Source organism: Babylonia areolata, chromosome 27 (assembly GCF_041734735.1).
Source record: "Babylonia areolata isolate BAREFJ2019XMU chromosome 27, ASM4173473v1, whole genome shotgun sequence".
Taxonomy (NCBI): domain Eukaryota; kingdom Metazoa; phylum Mollusca; class Gastropoda; order Neogastropoda; family Buccinidae; genus Babylonia; species Babylonia areolata.
Genome location: NC_134902.1, coordinates 6,940,726 through 6,962,124, shown reverse-complemented (window position 1 = coordinate 6,962,124; position 21,399 = coordinate 6,940,726). Strand labels below are relative to the sequence as shown.

The 21,399-nt window shown below is 43.7% G+C and overlaps 1 protein-coding gene across 6 annotated transcripts in view; it reads left to right on the top strand.

Annotated features, from left to right (window-relative positions):
- LOC143301616 (dihydropyrimidinase-like) overlaps positions 1 to 21,054 on the top strand; it is a 151,342-nt gene extending 130,288 nt beyond the window's left edge. For all 6 annotated transcript variants that reach the window (XM_076616014.1, XM_076616015.1, XM_076616016.1 and 3 more), the window contains 12 exons: positions 1,772 to 1,882; positions 4,307 to 4,471; positions 5,331 to 5,473; positions 6,862 to 6,930; positions 8,145 to 8,265; positions 8,631 to 8,787; positions 10,024 to 10,165; positions 11,798 to 11,881; positions 13,849 to 14,028; positions 16,005 to 16,091; positions 17,421 to 17,604; positions 18,220 to 21,054. In XM_076616014.1, the coding sequence (XP_076472129.1) occupies positions 1,772 to 1,882; positions 4,307 to 4,471; positions 5,331 to 5,473; positions 6,862 to 6,930; positions 8,145 to 8,265; positions 8,631 to 8,787; positions 10,024 to 10,165; positions 11,798 to 11,881; positions 13,849 to 14,028; positions 16,005 to 16,091; positions 17,421 to 17,604; positions 18,220 to 18,305 (1,529 nt within the window). In that variant the 3' untranslated portion in view covers positions 18,306 to 21,054. The remainder of the gene's footprint in view (positions 1 to 1,771; positions 1,883 to 4,306; positions 4,472 to 5,330; positions 5,474 to 6,861; positions 6,931 to 8,144; positions 8,266 to 8,630; positions 8,788 to 10,023; positions 10,166 to 11,797; positions 11,882 to 13,848; positions 14,029 to 16,004; positions 16,092 to 17,420; positions 17,605 to 18,219) is intronic.
- The last annotated feature ends 345 nt before the right edge of the window (positions 21,055 to 21,399 follow it).

Sequence of the window (21,399 nt, the reverse complement as noted above, 5' to 3'; positions counted from 1 at the left end):
AGAATCACAACAAAGAGCCAATTGGGCTCAAAATTAAACTCTATTTCAAACACATGTTGATTATTATATAAGACATTTCTAATGGAAGCAGATGGAACTGCAGATTTTGTAAATGACATCTAGGTAAATATGGTTTTAACTCTGTGTGTGTGTATGTTTGTGTGTGTGTGTGTGTGTGTACATGTGTGTGCATAGGCGCACGCGCGCCTGTGTGTGTATTATGTGTGGATATGTGTGTGTGTGTTGAGTATGAGTGTGTGTGTGTGTATGCGTGTTTGTAAGTGAATGTAGAGATACACGAATGAGTTTTTCAGGTTGCCATGCCATGAAAGCATGGTGTGTTTGTCACTGTCACGGCAATATCCACATTTCTTCCCCTCCACTCCTCTGTGCGACTGACGAGGAGTGTACGTCCACGCCTTGTTTGAACACCATTCATTCCGTCCTGAGGGGAAGATTTGTGGATATTGTCACTGTCACATGGTGTGTGTATGTGTCATTGTGACATGGTGTGTGTGTCACTGACATTGTATCACTGTGACGTGTGTATGTGTCATTGTGACATGGTGTGTGTACCACTGTGACATTGATGTGTGTATGTGTCATTGTGACATGGTTTGTGTGTTGCTGAAATTGTATCAATGTGACATGGTGTGTGTATGTGTCATTGTGACATGGTGTGTGTGTGGGTCACTGTGAAATGGTCAGTGTGTGTCAGTGTGAGGCGGTGTGTGTATGCCACTGTGTATGTGTTCCTGTGACATTGATGTGTGTATGTGTCACTGTGAAATGGTCAGCGTGTGTCATTGTGAGGCGGTGTGTGTATGTCACTGTGTATGTGTTCCTGTGACATTGATGTGTGTATGTGTCACTGTGAAATGGTCAGTGTGTGTCAGTGTGAGGCGGTGTGTGTATGCCACTGTGTGTGTTCCTGTGACATTGATGTGTGTATGTGTCATTGTGACATGGTCAGCGTGTGTCATTGTGAGGCGGTGTGTGTATGTCACTGTGTATGTGTTCCTGTGACATTGATGTGTGTATGTGTCACTGTGAAATGGTCAGTGTGTGTCAGTGTGAGGCGGTGTGTGTATGCCACTGTGTATGTGTTCCTGTGACATTGATGTGTGTATGTGTCACTGTGAAATGGTCAGCGTGTGTCAACGGTGTGTGTATGTCACTGTGTATGTGTTCCTGTGACATTGATGTGTGCGCGTGACTGTGACATGGTGTGTGTGTGTACACTGTGACATTGATGTATGTGTGTATCACCGTGACATGGTGTGTATGTGTCACTGTGACACAGGGTGTGTATGTGTGTTTGTCACTGTGACATGTGTCATTGTGACATGGAGTGTGTGTGTTTGACTGTGAATGGAGTGTGTTGTGTGTGTCATTGTGACGCTGTGTGTGTGTGTGTGTGTCGTGACGCTGTGTGTTGCGTGTGTCATTGTGATGCTGTGTGTTGTGTGTGTCATTGTGACGCAGTGTGTTGCATGTGTCATTGTGGCGCTGTGTGTTGCGTGCGTCATTGTGACGTTGTGTGTTGCGTGTGTCATTGTGACGCTGTGTGTTGCGTGTGTCATTGTGACGCAGTGTGTTGCGTGTGTCATTGTGACGCAGTATGTTGTGTGTGTCATTGTGACGCTGTGTGTTGCGTGTGTCATTGTGACACAGAGTGTGTGTGTGTCATTGTGACGCTGTGTGTTGCATGTGTCATTGTGACGCAGTGTGTGTGTCATTGTGACGCAGAGTGTGTGTGTGTGTGTTGCAGGGGGCATCGACACCATCACCCACATGCAGTTCCCCTTCAGGGGCACCACGTCAGCCGATGATTTCTACAGCGGTACCAAGGCCGCTCTGGCTGGGGGTACCACCATGATCAGTGAGTGCTGCTGGTGGGGTGGGGCTTGTGTGTCTGTGTCTGCGTTTGTGTCTGTGTCTGTTTCTGTGTCTGTGTCTGTGTCTGTGTTTGTGTTTGTGTCTGTGTTCGTGTTTCTGTGTGTGTCTGGGTCACTTTCTTCTGTATGTGTGTGTGTGTGTGTGTGTTTCTATATGTATGTCTACGTCTGTGTGTCTGTGTCTGTGTGTCTGTGTGTGTGTGTGTGTGTTTGTTTCAGTATGTGTTTAAATGTGTGTCTGAGCACGATATAAGCTGTTAGCCTGTTGTTGCTCCGCTGTCTATCTGTACATGTGTGACATGTTTACTGAATAAAGTTTTGTTTAAACCAAATGTGTGTCTGTTTCTGTGCATGTGTCTGTGTTTATCTGTGCTTGTGTGTGTGCCTGTGTTTATATACTATGTGTGTCTATCTGTTTCTCTGTGTGTGTGTGTGTGTGCACGTGAGTGTGTGGGTGAGCACTGCTTGGCTGGGAGTAGTTCACTGTACAAATTTCCACATTGGCAAACTGGGAATGTTTTTCTTTGTTTTTTTAAAACATTTTTTGTTTCTTTATTTTACGTGATCTTTTCAGTGTTACATAAGCCAGTCGCTCCAAACAGTGACACTGTGTGTTCACTGGTGTGTGTCAGGGTGTGTGTAAGTATGCAGCAGGTGGATGGATGTTTTGCACACTGAAAGAGAAAAAAAAGCTTGTGCTTGTTATGGTGAACACAGCATGTTTGCATTTATGTGTGTGTGCATTTTGTTTGTTAGGGCATAAAAGTAAAAATGGTGTCGTTTCTGCAAGAGAAGGTGGCAGAATGGTTAAGACACTCATCTGCCAGGATGGAGTCTGTGAGGGTCGGGGTTTAAATACCACTCTCGCCCTTTCTCCCAAGTTTGACTGGAAAATCAAACTGAGCGTCCGTTCATTCGGATGAGACGATAAACCCAGGTCCCGTGTGCAGCACGCACTTGGCGCACTGAAAAAGAACCCATGGCATTGAGAGTGTTGTCCTCTTACAAAATTCCGTTGAAGAAATCCACTGATAGGTACACAAATACTTCATGCATGCACTCAAGGCCTGTCTGAGAGCAATGGGTTATGCTGCTGCTCAGGCATCTGCTTAACAGATGTGGTGTAGCGTATATGGATTTGTCTGAACTCAGTGACGCCTCCTTGAGAAACTGAAACTGTTCATGTTGTTGTTGTTGTTGTAGTGCGTGTGTGTCCTGCAGGATTCCTTTTCTCAGGGTTCCATGGTGTTTGTTTATATGGTGGTAGTCTTTGTGGTGTCACAATTGCGCAGTGGTGCGCACTTGATTGTGCACTTCATGTGACATTTTTGCCTTCTCGTTTTTGGCTCTCCCCCACCCCACCCCAACCCCACCCCTTTTCCCCCTTTTTTTCTCTTCTTGTGTGATTGTTGTGTTCTCATGTATCATGATCGGGTTTCTAGGATGAAATGATTTTGAACCTGTGTGCTGTGCAGTGACTGTGGTGTTCACATTGTTGCTGTGTGCAGTGAACGTTGTTGGTGTGTGCAGTGAACGTTGTTGCTGTGTGCAGTGAACGTTGTTGCTGTGTGCAGTGACTGTGGTGTTCACGTTGTTGCTATTAACATGGTTGCTGTGTGCAGTGAATGTGGTGTTCACATTGTTGGTGTGTGCAGTGAATGTGGTGTTCATGTTGTCGCTATTCTTCACATTGTTGCTGTGTGCAGTGACCGTGGTGTTCACATTGTTTTTGCTGTGTGCAGTAATGTTGTGTTCACGTTGTTGCTATAGTTCACACGGTTGCTGTGTGCAGTGAACGTGGTGTTCACATTGTTGCTTTTCTTCACATGGTTGCTGTGTGCAGTGAACGTGGTGTTCACATTGTTGCTTTTCTTCACATGGTTGCTGTGTGCAGTGAACGTGGTGTTCACATTGTTGCTTTTCTTCACATGGTTGCTGTGTGCAGTGAACGTGGTGTTCACATTGTTGCTTTTCTTCACATGGTTGCTGTGTGCAGTGAACGTGGTGTTCACATTGTTGTTGCTGTGTGCAGTGAACGTGGTGTTCACATTGTTGTTGCTGTGTGCAGTGAACGTGGTGTTCACATTGTTGATGCTGTGTGCAGTGAACGTGGTGTTCACATTGTTGTTGCTGTGTGCAGTGAACGTGGTGTTCACATTGTTGATGCTGTGTGCAGTGAACGTGGTGTTCACATTGTTGATGCTGTGTGCAGTGAACGTGGTGTTCACCTTGTTGGTGTGTGCAGTGAACGTGGTGTTCACCTTGTTGGTGTGTGCAGTGAATGTTGATGCTGTGTGCAGTGAACGTGGTGTTCACATTGTTGTTGCTGTGTGCAGTGAACGTGGTGTTCACATTGTTGTTGCTGTGTGCAGTGAACGTGGTGTTCACCTTGTTGATGCTGTGTGCAGTGAACGTGGTGTGCGAGCAGCGTGGCACCTCCCTGCTGGAGTCCTATGAGAAGTGGCGGGGGGAGGCCGAGAACAAGGCGTGCTGCGACTTTGGGCTGCAGGTGGCGCTGACCTGGTGGAGCGACCAGGTGTACAAAGAGATGGAGATCCTCACGCAGGAGAAAGGTGTGTGTGGTGTGTTGTGTGTGCGTGCATGCACATGCGTGTGCATCTGTCAGTCCATGGTAAACTTCAACAAATTCGTTAAATCTGGAGATACTTTTTCCACACCAAATTTGGCTTAGAATAGAAGAAGAATCCGTTCTTTCAACACTTTCTAATCCAAATGACAATGTGAAGGGTACAAAAAAAAGACAAAAAAAAGACAGATGTCAAACATTTTTCCAGTCAGATTCTGTAGTAGAATTCCACTCTGGTAGATGCATAGATATATATGCATGCACTCAAGGCTTGACTAAGCATGTTGGGTTATGCTGCACACATCAAATCAAGTTATGGTGCTTAGAGCCTCACCAGTCACTAAGGCCATCTCAAAGCTATCGCCATGTGGTTATGCTGCTGGTCAGGCATCAGTCTGACAGATGTGGTGTAGGGTATCATGGATTTGTCAGAACTCAATGACGCCTCTTTGAGAACTTGAAACTGAAACTGACAGGCGCCATAGCCGAGGGGCTTTAAATCTGAGGGTCCAAGATTCAAATCTCAGTAACGGCGCCTGGTGGGTAAAGGTTGGAGATTTTTTCCCATTTCCCAGGTGAATATATGTGTGTAGACCTGCTGGTGCCTGAACCCCCTTTGTGTGTTTATGCAAGCAGATCAAATACGCATGTTAAAGATCCTGTAATTCATGTCACCATTTGGTGGGTTATGGAAACAAGAACATACTCAGCAAGCATACCCCCATAAATGGAGTATGGCTGCCTACATGGCAGGGTTAAAATGGTCAAACACATAAATGTGAGTGAATGTGGGAGTTGCAGCCCACGAACAAAGAAACTGAAACACAGCATGTGTGTGTTTTCAGGGGTGAACGCCTTCAAGATGTTCATGAACTACAAGGACTACTTCATGCTGGACGACTCTGAGCTGTACGCTGCCTTCAGTCGCTGCAAGGAGCTGGGTGCTCTCCCCTTGATTCGCGCCGAGAACGGAGAGATTGTCTCCCTTGTCAGTGTCACCGTTCTGCTGGTTTCCTTTGTTTTGCTGTCTGTTGCTTGCTCTTTCTCTGCCTCTCTCTTTCTCTCTCTCTTTCTGTCTCTCTCTTTTCTCTCTGTCTTTCTCTTTCTTTCATTGTCTTTGCCTGTCTGTTGTGTTGATGAATTAACCCCCCACCCCCACCCCCACACCCCGTCAAAAGACTGTCTTTGCCTGTCTGTGGATGCTCTTGTGTGTGTGTGTGTGTTTGTTGTGTTATGTTGTGTGTGTGTTTGTTGTGTTATGTTGTGTGTGTGTTTGTTGTGTTATGTTGTGTGTGTGTGTTGTGTTATGTTGTGTGTGTGTTTGTTGTGTTATGTTGTGTGTGTGTTTGTTGTGTTGTGTGGTGTGTGTGTTTGTTGTGTTGTGTTGTGTGTGTGTTGTGGTGTGGTATGGTGTGTTGTGGTGTGGTGTGTGTGTGTTTGTTGTGGTGTGTGTGTTTGTTGTGGTGTGTGTGTGTTGTGTTGTGTGTGTGTGTGTTGTGTTGTGTGTATGTTGTGTTTGTGTGTGTGTGTGTGTGTTGTGTTGTGTGTATGTTGTGTGTGTGTGTGTGTGTTTGTTGTGTTATGTTGTGTGTGTGTTTGTTGTGTTGTGTTGTGTGTGTGGTGTGGTGTGGTATGGTGTGTTGTGGTGTGGTGTGTGTGTGTTTGTTGTGGTGTGTGTGTTTGTTGTGGTGTGTGTGTGTGTTGTGTTGTGTGTGTGTGTGTTGTGTTGTGTTGTGTGTATGTTGTGTTTGTGTGTGTGTGTGTGTGTGTGTGTGTTGTGTTGTGTGTATGTTGTGTGTGTGTGTGTGTGTTTGTTGTGTTATGTTGTGTGTGTGTTTGTTGTGTTATGTTGTGTGTGTGTTTGTTGTGTTATGTTGTGTGTGTGTTTGTTGTGTTGTGTTGTGTGTGGTGTTGTGTTGTGGTGTGGTATGGTGTGTTGTGGTGTGGTGTGTGTGTTGTGGTGTGTGTGTTTGTTGTGGTGTGTGTGTGTGTTGTGGTGTGTGTGTGTGTTGTGTTGCGTGTGTGTTGTGGTGTGTGTTGTGGTGTGTGTGTGTGTGTGTGTGTGTGTGTGAATTTCATATTTGTTTTCCCCTCCTCTCTAATGATTGTTGTTTCAAGTGTTACATTGTACTTCCATCGTGTTGCTTTTGTGAAAGAGATGTAGATAAAATGTGCCTTTAGACAAACGGTTAGTGTTACGAATCCCATCCAACTCGCATCTTCAAAACTCAAATGGAAGCATATGGAAGAAATGTGCATGTTAATACTTTTTAAAAGAATGTACCATAATGACAAGTGCAATGGAAACCTTGTTTGCTTTAATTTGGAAACAATGAAATAACAGTAACAAAAGGCGTGTGTTGGTCTGTGCAACAGAAAGCAGACGAACTGGTTGCCTTGGGAGTGACAGGTCCTGAAGGTCATGAACTCTGTCGGCCAGAAGAGGTAAGCTGATGTTTTGTATGACCCTCTCTCTGTCTCTGTCTCTGTCTTCCATTCACTGTGTTGATGATTAAGACAAAAATGAAATGGAAAGTCTTTGATTGCCTCAGTGACAATGGATGTGTGATGGCAGAGTAAGGCGTTGGACTTCCTGGTTTAGAGTTGATTAGTTTGAGGCCTTGTTTGGGTGTGGTGTTGTGTCCTTTGGAAAGGCGCTTTTCTCTGATTTTCCTCACTGCTGTGAATATTACCTGGCTGGTGTCAAGGATGGTTCAAACGGCGGAAGGAGAGGTTTGGGCCCCGCCTTTCTGTGCCGAGACTTAGACACAGTGGATGTGAATTCTCTGCTGTCATGGCTGGGTAAAGGCTATGGGGCCTTAACTCACTCGGGACGGCAAGTTTTCTCCCTTGCTTTTCCCCACAGATGACCCATTTGTAAGGGTTTGGAAAAAACAAAACAAAATACAGAGTAAGAAAATACAGAGTATTGAATTTGAGTTTTGAATTTGACAATACTCACATAATTTGCGTCCAAAGTTTAAGATATTTTACGGACTTGTTGATGATACGCTAAGGTTACTGTGGGAACATTTTCAATGAATTCGGTTTCTCTATCACTGAGAAAATACTTGACAAAAAGCGGTTAACTTTTTGGGGGACACTCAATATATTTTTTTGTGTGTGTGTATGTATATATATGTATATGCTTCAGATGAAATATGTTTGCAACGAGGTAGAATACGTTTGCAAGGATTGATTGTTTAATCTCCGTTAGGATGTTCCTTAACATTTGTTGACAGTTGATCCCTTTCAGAATATTATTTCCTTTTTTCTTCTTTTTTCTTCAGGGAAATGTACCTTAATGTTTATGTAGATATATTTAAAAGGATTTTCCCTTGGTGTCAAGCAAGGAATCTCTGCCACCCTGCTTGAACTTTTTGTTTTTTCACACTCTTCCTTCAGTGCTGAACCAGGGGTGTGGAGGATGCAGTGACAATACATACTCATTGAATCACAGCTTCAGTCCAACAATCTGGAAGATGTGAGAAATATAATTCTAGACAAAAATTAGGTTTGATGCTCCTATGGAACATTCTTCACACACTCTTCCTCCAGTGTTTAACCAAGAGAAGAATCTTGGCCATGCTGTGACACTGAGCATAGCTCTCAGAGCGCAGCAGGCAGGTAGGTTTGAACTGATGGTCTGTGGCTGACAGGTGGAGGCGGAGGCCACCCAGCGCGCCATCACCATCGCTGACCAGGCTGGGGCCCCCGTCCTCATCGTCCCCGTCATGAGCAAGTCGTCCGCTGACGTCATCTCTTCTGCCAGGAGAAGTGGTGTGTGTGGGGAAGGGGATGTGTGTGTGGGTGGGTGGTGTGGGGGGGAGGAGGAGGATGTGTGGGTGTGGGGGGGTGGGGGAGGATGTGTGTGTGTAGAAGTCATGAGCAAGTCGTTGGCTGATGTCATCTCTTCAGGCACTTCTCTCCAGATGAACTGGTTGCCATGGGAGAAACTCTGTGTGTGTGTGTGTGTGTGTGTGTGTGTGTGATTTTCCTCATTCCAAGTGATATTATAAGCTCATGTTTCTTGTGTGTGCATGTTTGTGTGTGAGTGTGAGCATGTGTGTGTATGTGTGAATAAGTATGTGTATATGTATGTGTGAATATATATGTGTGTGTTTCCCCCACGCCCCTCCCCCCAGGCAAGGTGGTGTTCGGAGAGCCCATCGCAGCCAGCGTGGGGACGGACGGCACCCACCAGTGGAACAAGTGCTGGCGCCACGCCGCCGGTCATGTGACCAGTCCCCCCCTCCGCCCTGACCCCTCCACCCCCGACTACCTCATGGATCTGCTGGCCAAGTGAGTGGACCGTGCGGGGGACAGAGATGGGTTGTTGTTTTTTTTTGTTTTTTTTTTTGTGAATGTCCATGAAGGTCTGGGTTCAAATCCCACATTCTTTGCAAATTTTAAAAAGTGTCCGCATGTGTGTGTGTGTGTGTTAGTGTGTGTGTGCGTGGGCGTGGGCGTCCACTGAGTGTGTGTGTGTGTGTGCCCAGTGTGTGCATGTGTGCGCTTCAGCACAAAGCTTAGTATACCCACACTTACTTTGAAGACTGACAACTGCAGCTTCTTCTCACCCAAGCACAGGTACACACATGCACAGTCTTCAGGAGGAAGGTGGCAGAATTGTGAAGATGCTTATCTGTCGGTACTGTGCAGTGTCTGTGAGGGTCTGGGTTTGAATCCCCCCCCCCACTCTCGCCCTTACGCCCAAGTTTGACTGGACAATCAAAACTGAGCATCTAGTCATCCAGATGAGATGATCAAGCGAGATCCAGTGTGCTTTGCAAGCACTTGGAGCGCTGTAAAAGAACCCACTGCGATGAAAGAGTTCTCCTCTGGGAAAATTCAGCAAAAGAATGATGTATGTCTCTAGCAGTTATACACACAGTGTTAAGTGTGGTTGATGTATGTCTCTAGCAGTTACACACACACACACAGATACCAACTGTTACGATTTCGCTGTATTTTGTTATGCTCAATTGTAGTTTGTTCCGACATTACGCCAACATAAAAATTGTTCTGACAAGTTCATTTTCAACTACGTGGCATGGTCGCATGCTTTCCTGTCAAAACATAAGCCAGAGGCTCTAGAACAATCGATCAAGAGACCAGGGCAGTCACTACTAACTTTGGTCTCACGTGATGATGCTCAGCTAATCACGTGCATGCTTACATTGAAACAGCATTGAGTGGAGCAATCGGCTTAATCGTTTGCCCGAACAAGAGAGAATGTGGCTAAATCAAGTTGTGTCTCAGTCAAACAGCGTCTGTGCCATGTGGATTAAGCTATGGAGTGTTTTTGTATGCATTGTAGATAAAATGTACATTTGCTGAAGTGGCTCAAAAGTCCGAGTGTTCCTACCAAATTCAAAACATTCCTACCAAATTTCCTGATTGTTCTTACAAACAGTTGACAGGGGTTGGCATCTCTGTAGATGTTTGTCTCCAGCAGTTGTACACACAGTTTTAAGTGTGGTTGCTGTGTGTGTTATACACATTATGTGTGGTTGGTGTGTGTGTGTGTGTGTGTAGCAACGACCTGCAGCTGACAGGGTCGGACAACAACACACACAACGCGGACCAGAAGGCGCTGGGCAAGGACGACTTCCGTCTGATCCCCCACGGGGTCAACGGGGTGGAGGACCGCATGTCCATCCTGTGGGAAAAGGGCGTGGTCAGTTCTCCCTCTCTCCTCTCTGTGTTCTGTGTTCAGGGATTGGGAATTCCCCATTCACTTAACTGGGAATTCCCCATTCACTTAACTGGGAATTACCCATTCACTTAACCCATTCAACCCTGGGGAAGCCTCGGCAGATTCCTCTAGCTTTCCTGATGCAGAAAACGATGAAATTATTCAGAAATGGACCTGTTTTTCCTCCAAATTGTCCATGAGGGGACGCAGCATAAGGGAAGCAGCTTGAACTGCTGTAGAAGTTAGTTCCTTTTGTTTGCAGTTTTTTGCTTATTTAGGAACATGTACACCATTTTGGTGAAACGAATATTGACACCAGGGGCTCGGGGCTGAATGAGTTAAGGTTAAGGATCCCACAGCCTTTTATGGTCATCTGGGCAGTGAGCTCATGTTCATCGTGTGCAGCACTCGCCATGGGAAGGCGGGGCCCATTCCTGTCCTTCTGCTGAGGTAACCGTCCCAGCTGAAGTCTGGTACCAACCCTGGGCTGGAGTGAGGGAAATTGGAGTAAAGCGCCTTTCCCAAGGACACAATGCCATGCTAAAGTGCCTTTCCCAAGGACACAACACCATGCTAAAGCACCTTTCCCAAGGACACACTGCCTTTCCCAAGGACACAACACCATGCTAAAGCACCTTTCCCAAGGACACAATGCCATGCTAAAGTGCCTTTCCCAAGGACACAATGCCTTTCCCAAGGACACAATGCCATGCTAAAGTGCCTTTCCCAAGGACACACTGCCTTTCCCAAGGACACAACGCCATGCTAAAGTGCCTTTCCCAAGGACACAATGCCTTTCCCAAGGACACCGCCATGCTGAAACATGGCCTCGAACTGATGCTGTGTCCTTGGGGAAAGACGCTTTACTCTGAATTTCCTCTCTCCACCCAGATGTGAATGGATGATGTGACTTCACATGGGGAAGGTTCAAAGGGAAGGAGCAGACTGGGTACCCTACCTTCCCATGACACGTTGGGTATGAATTCACATCCATGATGGTCATTAGAGGCTATGGGGACATTGAACCATGATGTCTTCTGATTAACATCTGAAGTGTTTAGGAATAGGTCAAAGTGTGTGTGTGTGCGTGTGTGTGTGTTTGAGAGAGAGCTAGAGAGAGAGAGAGCTTATGTATGTATGTATGTGTGTGTGTGTGTATGCACATGATTTGGACAAGTGGTATCATGATTTTTCTTGACACTGAATGTGAAAATGAATGTATTTTAACTCTCTCTCCGCACCCCCACACCCCCACACACACACACCGCCCCTCCTCCCAAAAAACTGAATATATCTACATGGTGGGGATAAAAACGGTCGTACACGTTAAAGCCCACTCGTACACTCTGTACAAGTGAACGCGAGTCACAGCCCACAAAGAAGAAAAGGAAGAAGATGTACTTTGTTATTTTGCCAATTATTGCCCATGTCATGTGAGTTTCTGTGCAGGGAAAGCATTTTGAGCTCTGTTTAAAAGATAAACTGACAAATGTTTATTATTATTATTGTAATTATTAGTATTATCGTTGAAATTTTTATTTGTATTATTGTTTTATTATAGTTAGGTAAACATGGAAAATATTAACTTTTTTGTTCTGATGTCTGTGTGGTCAGTGCTCTGGTAAAATGGATCCATGCCGCTTTGTGGCGGCCACGAGTACCAATGCTGCAAAAATCTACAACATCTACCCCAAAAAGGTCAGTCACTGAAGTGTTTGCTGTCTGTGTGGGTGAGTGAGTGTTGTAGCGTGTGCAGAAATGCCAACTGTTAGGATTTTGCCGTATTTTGCTACGCTTGATTGCAGTTTATTCCGACAATGAGCCAACGTCAAAATTGTTCTGATGAGTTCATTTTTGACTACATGGCATGGTCACATGCTTGACTGTCATAGCGTTACCCAGATGCTCTACACCTATCAGTCACAAGGCCAGGGCAATCACTACTAGCCTTGGTCTCACATGATGATGCTTAGCTAATCGTGTGCATGTTTACATTGAAACAGCATTGAGTGGACCAATCAGCTTAATCGTAGCATTTACACCATGTTGCGGGTAGGCCCAAGTGTTTGTAAGCCTTGTAGATAAAATGTATGTTTGCTGATGCGGCTTGGAGTCTTGAGTGTTTTGACCAGATTCAGAATGTTCCCACCAAATTTCCTGATTGTTCCTACAAACACTTGACAGGGTGAGGCATCTCTGATAGCTGTTTGATTCTCTCTGTCAGTCTGAGTCATGCATTGTCTGTCAGCAGGTGTTGGTAGTGTTGTTTCTTGTTCCCTGTACAGCAGTGCATTGAATGTTGTTTCCATGTAATCCTGTTACAGCCAGTGTGACAGGGATTAAGCTCAGCAGTCTTCCAGCCCAGCTCTTCTTGCTCAGTTACTCATTGCTCAGAGAACCTGTTAACGGAAGCGTAGTTTAACTCATTCTACCCCATTCTGCATGCCTGCTACAACTCCCCCTGACCAGCACTTCATAAGACCACTGCAGTAAAAAGCAGGGTTGTTCATTAAAATGGTGAAAATCAATGGAGAATTGTTGATTTAATTGGTCAAACAAAGCTACATTTTCATGCTTCCAGAATCTGTAAACAGTTGAGATTAGAACGCCAACTGCACCAAGCAAGAATAAACAAAATTAGAACACTGTATTGATATGAGAATGCTCGTACCAGGTCCCCAAGGGAAGTGATCATGGTAAGAATTAACTCATACCCGTAGTAGAATGAGTTAACTAAGAAAGGAAAGGTGTTTTGTGAATTTTCCCAGGCTTTTCTTGATCTCAGAGAAGTTGTGAGCTCTGATGTTCTAAAATAAACTAATTTTCAGGATTTGAGTTGCTCTCTGACCTGTTGAAACACTTTGGTCATTGCTCACTGAACGACAGAGTGCTTTCTTTTGGTTTTCAGCATCAAACAGACCTGAAATATTTTTGCTCAGTTAATAGACTGCTTGGAAACTTGTCTGAAAATGTCGTTGGATGTCAGCATGAGTTGCGCCCCTTATTTTTCTGGAATTTGCTTTGTTGAAAGGCAAAGGAATCAGTTTTGAAACTGAAGTTGAACACCAGCATTAACACCCCCCCACCCCTCGAAAATGAAACAAAACAGAATAATAGAAACAATAAGAATATCAGTACCAGAAATGATGATGATGATGATAATAATGGTGATAATAACATAAGCTTACACTTCGGCGAACAACAAAGTGAGAGCTGTATGATCAATGGTTTCTCCATTGCAGTGGTAAGACATTTACAGCTTAGTCTTTTGTGAAGGACTGTGACTCAAACTTGGAGGCAGGATTGCACTGGCTCTTAGTGCTGCAGCCTTGGGGTCGAGTTGGCCTTTGGGGAACCATCCCAATGCTGACTGTCCTAAAACTCTTGGCCGAGAGAGTGGGGTTGTAACTTGGGCAAGACGCTCTTCACTATAATCAAATTGTAACCCAGATAGCCGGGACAGCAGTTGCCTCTTCTGCTGTTCTGATGGTCATAGTCGGGCACAACCGACTATCATAGTTTTTCATGTATATAGTAATGGTAACAATAATTTGGTGGTTCCCAAGCAATCCTCAGTCTTGCTGCACAAACCATGAAAGACTCCATGCATGTACATCTTTTGCTTGTTTCTCCTCCTCCCCCCCACTCCCTCTGTCCCCCATCAGGGCCGAATCGCCATCGGGTCGGACGCAGACGTTGTGATCTGGGACCCCAAGCAGAAGCGGAAGATCTCGGCTCAGACCCATCACCAGGCTGTGGACTTCAACATCTTTGAGGGCATGGAGTGCCACGGGGTGCCTGTGTTCGTGCTGACCAACGGACATGTGGTGCTGGACGAGGGGCAGGTAGGGAAAGAAAGGAAGGAGGGAAGAAAGAAAGAAAAGAAAGGAAGGAAGAAAGCAGGAAAGACAGAAGGGAATAAAGAAAGGAAGAAGGGAAGAGAAGAGAATGAAGAAAGGGAAAGAAGAAAAAAAAAAGAAGGGAAGGAAGGAAGGAACAGAAGACATGGAGTGCCATGGTTTGCCTGTCTTCATGCTGACCAACGGACATGTGGTGCTGGACAAGGGAAAGAAAGGAAGGAGGGAAGAACTTGAGGAAGAAAGAAGGGAAAAGGAAGAAGGAAGAGCATATGTTTTGCTGTGGGGAAGGAAAGGAAAAGGAGAGTGTGATGGTGAAAGGACTAGCACCCGGCGCACATACATGGTAACGTGCGCAAGCTTACACAACCCTCACGCTCACACTCACTCACTCATGTGCGCGTGCACACACAGACACACACACCACAACGCACCCCGCCCTCCATCTGGTTTTAATCTGGGCATTGAAGTCATATTGTTATCATTGTGAACATCATTTACATTGATGTCACAAGGCTAGTGATGTAACACTGGCACTGACTGTGTGCAATGTTGTTATAATTGATGATACAAGGCTGTATGACATAACAGTGGACTGTGTGTGTGTGATGATGTTGATGTTAATGTTACAAGGCTATATGATGTAACGGTGGTGCTATGTGTGTGGTGTTGTTATTATTGACATTAATGTTACAAGGTTCTATGACGCACTGTGTGTGTCATGTTGTTATTGATGTTAATATTATTATTATTGACGTCAATATTACAAGGCTGTATGACGTAACGGTGGCAGTGTGTGTGTGATGTTATTATTGACATTGTTGTTACATAGACGTCAATGTTACAAGGCTGTATGACGTAACGGTGGCAGTGTGTGTGTGATGTTATTATTGACATTGTTGTTACATAGACGTCAATGTTACAAGGCTGTATGACGTAACGGTGGCAGTGTGTGTGTGATGTTATTATTGACATTGTTGTTACATAGACGTCAGTGTTACAAGGCTGTATGACGTAATGGTGGCAGTGTGTGTGTGATGTTATTATTGACATTAATGTTACATAGACGTCAATGTTACAAGGCTGTATGATGTAACGGTGGCACTGTGTGTGATGTTATTATTGACATTAATGTTACATAGACGTCAGTGTTAAAAGGCTGTATGACGTAACAGTGGCAGTGTGTGTGATGTTATTATTGACATTAATGTTACATAGACGTCAGTGTTACAAGGCTGTATGATGTAACGGTGTGCACTGTGTGCGATATTATTATTGACATTAATGTTACATAGATGTCAGTGTTACAAGGCTGTATGACGTAACAGTGGCAGTGTGTGTGTGATGTTATTATTGACATTAACGTTACATAGACGTCAGTGTTACAAGGCTGTACGACGTAACGGTGTGCACTGTGTGTGATATTACTGACATTAATGTTACATAGACGTCAGTGTTACAAGGCTGTATGACGTAACAGTGGCAGTGTGTGTGTGACGTTATTATTGACATTGTTGTTACATAGACGTCAGTGTTACAAGGCTGTATGATGTAATGGTGGCAGTGTGTGTGTGATGTTATTATTGACATTAATGTTACATAGACGTCAATGTTACAAGGCTGTATGATGTAACGGTGGCAGTGTGTGTGATGTTATTATTGACATTAATGTTACATAGACGTCAATGTTACAAGGCTGTATGACGTAACGGTGGCAGTGTGTGTGTGATGTTATTATTGACATTAATGTTACATAGATGTCAGTGTTACAAGGCTGTATGACGTAACGGTGTGCACTGTGTGTGATGTTATTATTGACATTAATGTTACATAGATGTCAGTGTTACAAGGCTGTATGACGTAACGGTGGCAGTGTGTGTGTGATGTTATTATTGATATTAATGTTACATAGACGTCAGTGTTACAAGGCTGTATGACGTAATGGTGTGCACTGTGTGTGACAGCTGAAGGTGACTCAGGGACTGGGACGCTTCGTGTCCACCCCTTGTCACGCGGAGATGGTGTATGGCCGGGTCAAGGCCAGAGACCAGGTGAGGAACAGGACATTATGATTATAATGATAATAATGATGATAATAATAATTATTATTTTATTATTGTTATTATTGTTGATGCTATTCTTCTTCTTATTATTGTTGTTATGAGCATTTATGCCTAATCTTGAAAATAAGCCCTAGACATTTACAAATGGAAAAACACACACACACACACCACACACACACACACACACAGATAGTAATGGATACTAATATAATCAAAAAGGAAAAATTGAACAGAAGATACAAAACATTGTTTAATTGTTCACCCATACCCCCACACCCAAACGCACGCGCAACACACACCACAAACAAGCCTGCACTCACGCATGCACACAAGTCATTGCACACAATCATAAATAGCACACAATCAAAAATACAACCAACAAATTCTGATACTCTCAAACTCACACACTCACCAAGTTCGTTCTGGAAAGGGATAAGCAGTTACTCAACTCATTTCATCTCAGTCGCAAGGCAGACAACAGAATTAAGACGAAGGGGCTCTATAGTAGCCATATAACATTCTGAATTTAATCTGTTCAAACTCTTTGTGCTTTCCTGGATTCATTTACAAGTGGTCATTACATGTAAATTTTGAACAAAAAATATGGATGCTTTTGTCATCTCACTGTGTGATAGCATAAGAGGAGAGGAAGTTTTGTATTTTGTGCCCAACTAATCATTATGTTACAAATCAGTGTGGAAGTTTTCAGTTCATAAAATCTAACATTTCTTTCTTTTCTTTCCTTTTTTTTGCGATTTTATTTCTTACCCATACCAGTGAGTTGTCTGGGGAGCTGACTGGCAGTACTAAGTGAGTTAACCCATTCCACCCCACAGCCACATGCCTGCTACAACTCCCCTGGACCAGCACTACATGACACCACTGTAGAAAAAAACAGGGTGGTTCACTAAAACAGTGAAAATTGATGGAGAATTGTTGACTTAATCGGTCAAACAAAGCTTCGTTTTCATGCTTCAGGAATGGGTAAACTGTTCTGTTTAGAATGGCAACTGCACCAAGCAAGAATGAACAAAATTAGATTAGTCATACACATAATGGCACTGTTCTGTTTAGAATGGCAACTGCACGAAGTTTACGTATGAGTGAACGTGGGAATTGCAGCCCACGAACGAAGAAGAAGATTTGTGTGTTGGTAAGAGAATGCTCTTATCTGGTCCACAGGGGAAGTAATTATTGTACGAGTTAAATCGTACCTGGAGGAGAATGAGTTAAGGGAGGAAAGTATCCATTATTATTATTATTACTAGTAGCAGTAGTATTACACTTAATATTACCATCATCCTCATGGCTGTGCAGGCCCGACAGCCGGTGAAGGTGGAGCGAGAGCCGTACACAGGGCCGGTGGTGAATGTGGACGAGGAGGCGGTGATGAAGGTGGTGGAGAAACCCTCCCAGTCCTCCACAGAGCCCTCCATCCACACCCGCCCACCCACCCGGGGTGGAGGCCGCAACATGCAGGACTCTTCTTTCTCTCTCAGCGGTGAGAGGCTCCCGTAGTGATGATAGTGATAACAGGGCATAGCTGATTATGTTGTGGGTTTTTTTTTTGTCATTTTTGATTATGACCTAAATGTGGAATTTGATTGCATGTGTTTTCTTGACAAATATAACCTTCACTGCAAGAGGGGGAAAAAAAACAATAAAAAAAACCAGTGAACAGTAATAGGCATTTATTATGCACTCAGCTTTCCTAAACTGTGCTCCGTATCTGTCTGTCTGTCACTCACACATTTCATTTGCATGAAGAACAGCTTGTGGCTTGATCTGATCTCATGTAAGTCGACCTTTACCAAGATTGTTTTAGTCTGCCTCTTACTGTAATATAGAATACTTCATTATCTCCATTAAGAGAAGTCCATTTGTGGTGTGTGTTACTTAAACTGTGTATGAGAAGCAGTCATTTATGATGAATACTTACTTTAGATGCTGTGTATGTGTGCATGCATGCATATGTGATAGCATGCACGTGTGTGTGTGTGTTGTTAGGTTCAATGCTTCGGTTATATCAGATATTGACAAAAATTTACAGTTGGTCCAACAGCAAAGTGAGAGGTGTATGATCAATATGTGTATGTGTGAGTGTTGTGTCGTGCAGGTGCCCAGATCGACGACAAGATGGGAGTGAAAGCATCGACCCGCATCAGCAACCCCCCCGGAGGTCGCTCCACGCAGCTGTGGTGACGCCCCTCCCCAGTAGTCTCCCCTTCATCCAGTCAGCCGGGGTTCCCTCCCCTCCAGCCTGTGGCTGACACACTGTGCTAGTGATACTTTAGTTGCCATTTGCATCTTGTGGGGGGAAAAAAACCAGGTCTCTTTACGGAGGTGAAAGGTCTCTTTGGTCGGAGTGCGACTGGTTTCCAACATTGTCATGTTTCGCTGTACTTTTGTTTTGTTTGTTATTGTTTTGTTTGTTTTCTCTTGATCAGTCAAATTGTGCTCCTTGTCAAAAATGACCATGTAACATGGCAGATGGACAGAAGAAGATGATGATGATGAAGAGAACAGCGATGTTTCAGTAATGTTTTGGGGAGGGTTTTTTTTGTTTTTTTTCCTCCTCCCTTTTCCTTGATGCTTGTCTGATTTTGGACTCCCTTGTCAGTCGCAGTCGTGGCCCCTCGTCTAACGGAATGGTGTGGAGTGAAGGACAGTGCTTGGTTGGTTCAATAACAGGACAGTAGTCTCCCTTAGCTGCATGCACTTAGTGTACATAGAGAGGGCGCCATGGCAGAATTGGTTAGGGTCTGAGTTTTGATCCAGTGGTCCGGGTTTGAGGCTTTGTTTCAGCGTGCTGTTTGTGTCCTTGGGGGAAGACTCTTCTTCACTCCACTCAAGTGTGGATGGGTAGATGACTTCAGTCAGGGAAAACGAGCATCTGACTTCAGTCAGGAAAGGTTGAAAGTGGCAGAAGCTAAGGGACCTTTTACTTTGTACAGTTTTTTTATTTTTAAAAATTTTTTTATACTTTGGTTTCATTGTACACGGAGTCGAGTCTGTAACATCAAAGTTAAAGCCAAGTTTTGTAGGAAGGAAAGAAGAGAAAAAAATGTGTTTCATTTGTAAATTCATGGTGACTGTCGCTGATGTTGGGAAGTCCATTGTGTGGCATGTGGAGGATGTCTTTTTGTTTATTGACGTCACCTGTGCTTTGTCATGACTTGGGATCAGTTTTCTGCACTACTTTTTCCAGACATGTCATATTTCAGCATTTTTTCCTCTGATGACCAAAGCGTTGAAGCTCCAGTGAGTATTTTTTGTGAATGTTTTTATCGTCAGAGAATCCAACCATCACACAATTTTTAAGGTCAACCGTTTTGTGTCATTTTAAACTGTTATGGCGTATTTAGATAAAAAAAATAAAAAAAAAAAATAAAATAAAAAGAGAATAGATTGATTCAGTGAATATTTTTAGGCATTAAAAAAAATAAAACCTTTTTTAAACTCCAATCCAGCTACTATGTAGTGTGTGTGTATATTTTTGGGGAGGGGAGGCAAATTGTTAAGCGACACAAAGACTGGTACAAAATGGGATTTCCACATGATCAGGGAAATATTCTGTGGACTTTTTGTATTTGCTCAGAGTTAACTTTCAGGCATTATTATTCAAGTCGTACCCAGCTTGATTTCTTTCTTTCTTTCCAAATAATACAGTGCAGTGTATCATTGCCCAAATAACGACATTTAACCGACATGTAGTTTGTATGACTTAGTGGCGTGTAATCTTCCGATGATGTTTGCAAGTCCGGTACGGTACATAGGGAGTGTTGTGTGCAAGTGTTGTCATCATGTGCTGTTTGGAAAGCAGAGCTTCAACGCCAGTCTTGTCAGGGTGATGTAGTTCAGGGTTCAAATCCTACAATGGACGGCAGGAGGGTATGGATGTGTTACTGGTCAACAGTGTTTCTGATGGAGGTTTGAACCTGGTACTCCGCAGCAAATCATCAGTTGTTAACGCCCGTTCCTCTTTTTTCTTTTTCTTTTTTGTGTAAAATGAAGGGTGTAGGAGGATATCTTGACCTATTTTCAAGAGTTTTGGAACTTTAGCCATATTGTATATTATTTTCTTGAATGTATGTATGTGTTTTCTCTTTCTAGAAGTGTGCTTCTCCTTACAAAAAATTTCTGCATTAGAATTCCTGTGCTTTACGACAATATTACCAAGTTCAGTGTTGAAAGAAAAATAATGTTGTGAAAAAAAAATTTGGAAGAAAGGAAAGATGTCTGACTGGGAGGCACAACATTGTCACATCCATATTTTCCTTCAAGACTTTAAACTGCTGAAGTCTGTGTCTTTTTATTCTGGATGGACTTTTCTCTTAGCCTTGTACAAACTGGGACCCTTGTCAGTCAGTCTGTGTAAAGGCCTTGTTCAGTGTCGTTTGTATCGCCATGTCATCACCAAGTATACTTGCCATTCTATCAACCCTGCCTCCTTGGGGGGAGGGTGGGGGGTTGTGGGAGAGGAGGATTGTTAGGGAGGAAGAGGGTTGTTTTATTATGCTCTCCATGATTATCTGTTTGGATGCATTACCTTGAACTTCCAGCAAAGTTATGGATGAATGATAATTGTACTCCACCCTAAGTAAACACTGATGAAAAAAAGTGTTACTCATAAATTAGAATAGCTGGTAGTGGTTTTTAGCAACAGTCTTGTTGGAGATACATTTAAAAAATAAACAAACAAAAAAACCCCTAACAGTCGACTACTGCAGTCTGTTTACTGAATGTACATTTTTTTTCTGTCAGCTTCAGGTCTTTTACCTTTTCTATTGGCACACACAGTCTTGTCGTGGTGCCTTTTGAGGATGTATGTATTTTATCAGGCTACCTGCGTCGGAGCGCGCATGCTTTGGAACTTTGTCTCTTCTCTCCTGTCAGTTTTTATGGCTTGGTGTTGTGCAATAAAAGCTGCTTGTATTGTAAGCAACAGGCCTGCCTGCCCTCCACTGTGTTTATTTCTTGACTGTTTTCAGCCCCTGCCCATTCCTTGTTCAGCTTCTTTGTCTGTATCAAGTCACAGAGAAAGAACGGGAATTTTTCTTGTTATATGAACATTTTTTTTGTGTGTGTGTGTGTGACATTTAAGGCTATATTTATGAGAGAAATTAATTCTATTGTCTACTGACAGGAAACGACTTTTTCTTCCACTATATGAACTGATTTTTATTTTGGGGGTGTGGGGAGTGTTCAGGAATTATTGATATAGAAATGAGCAGTCTGTATTATACTCCCAGTTTGGTTAAATATACTTACCATGTCAAACTGATGCAAACCAGGC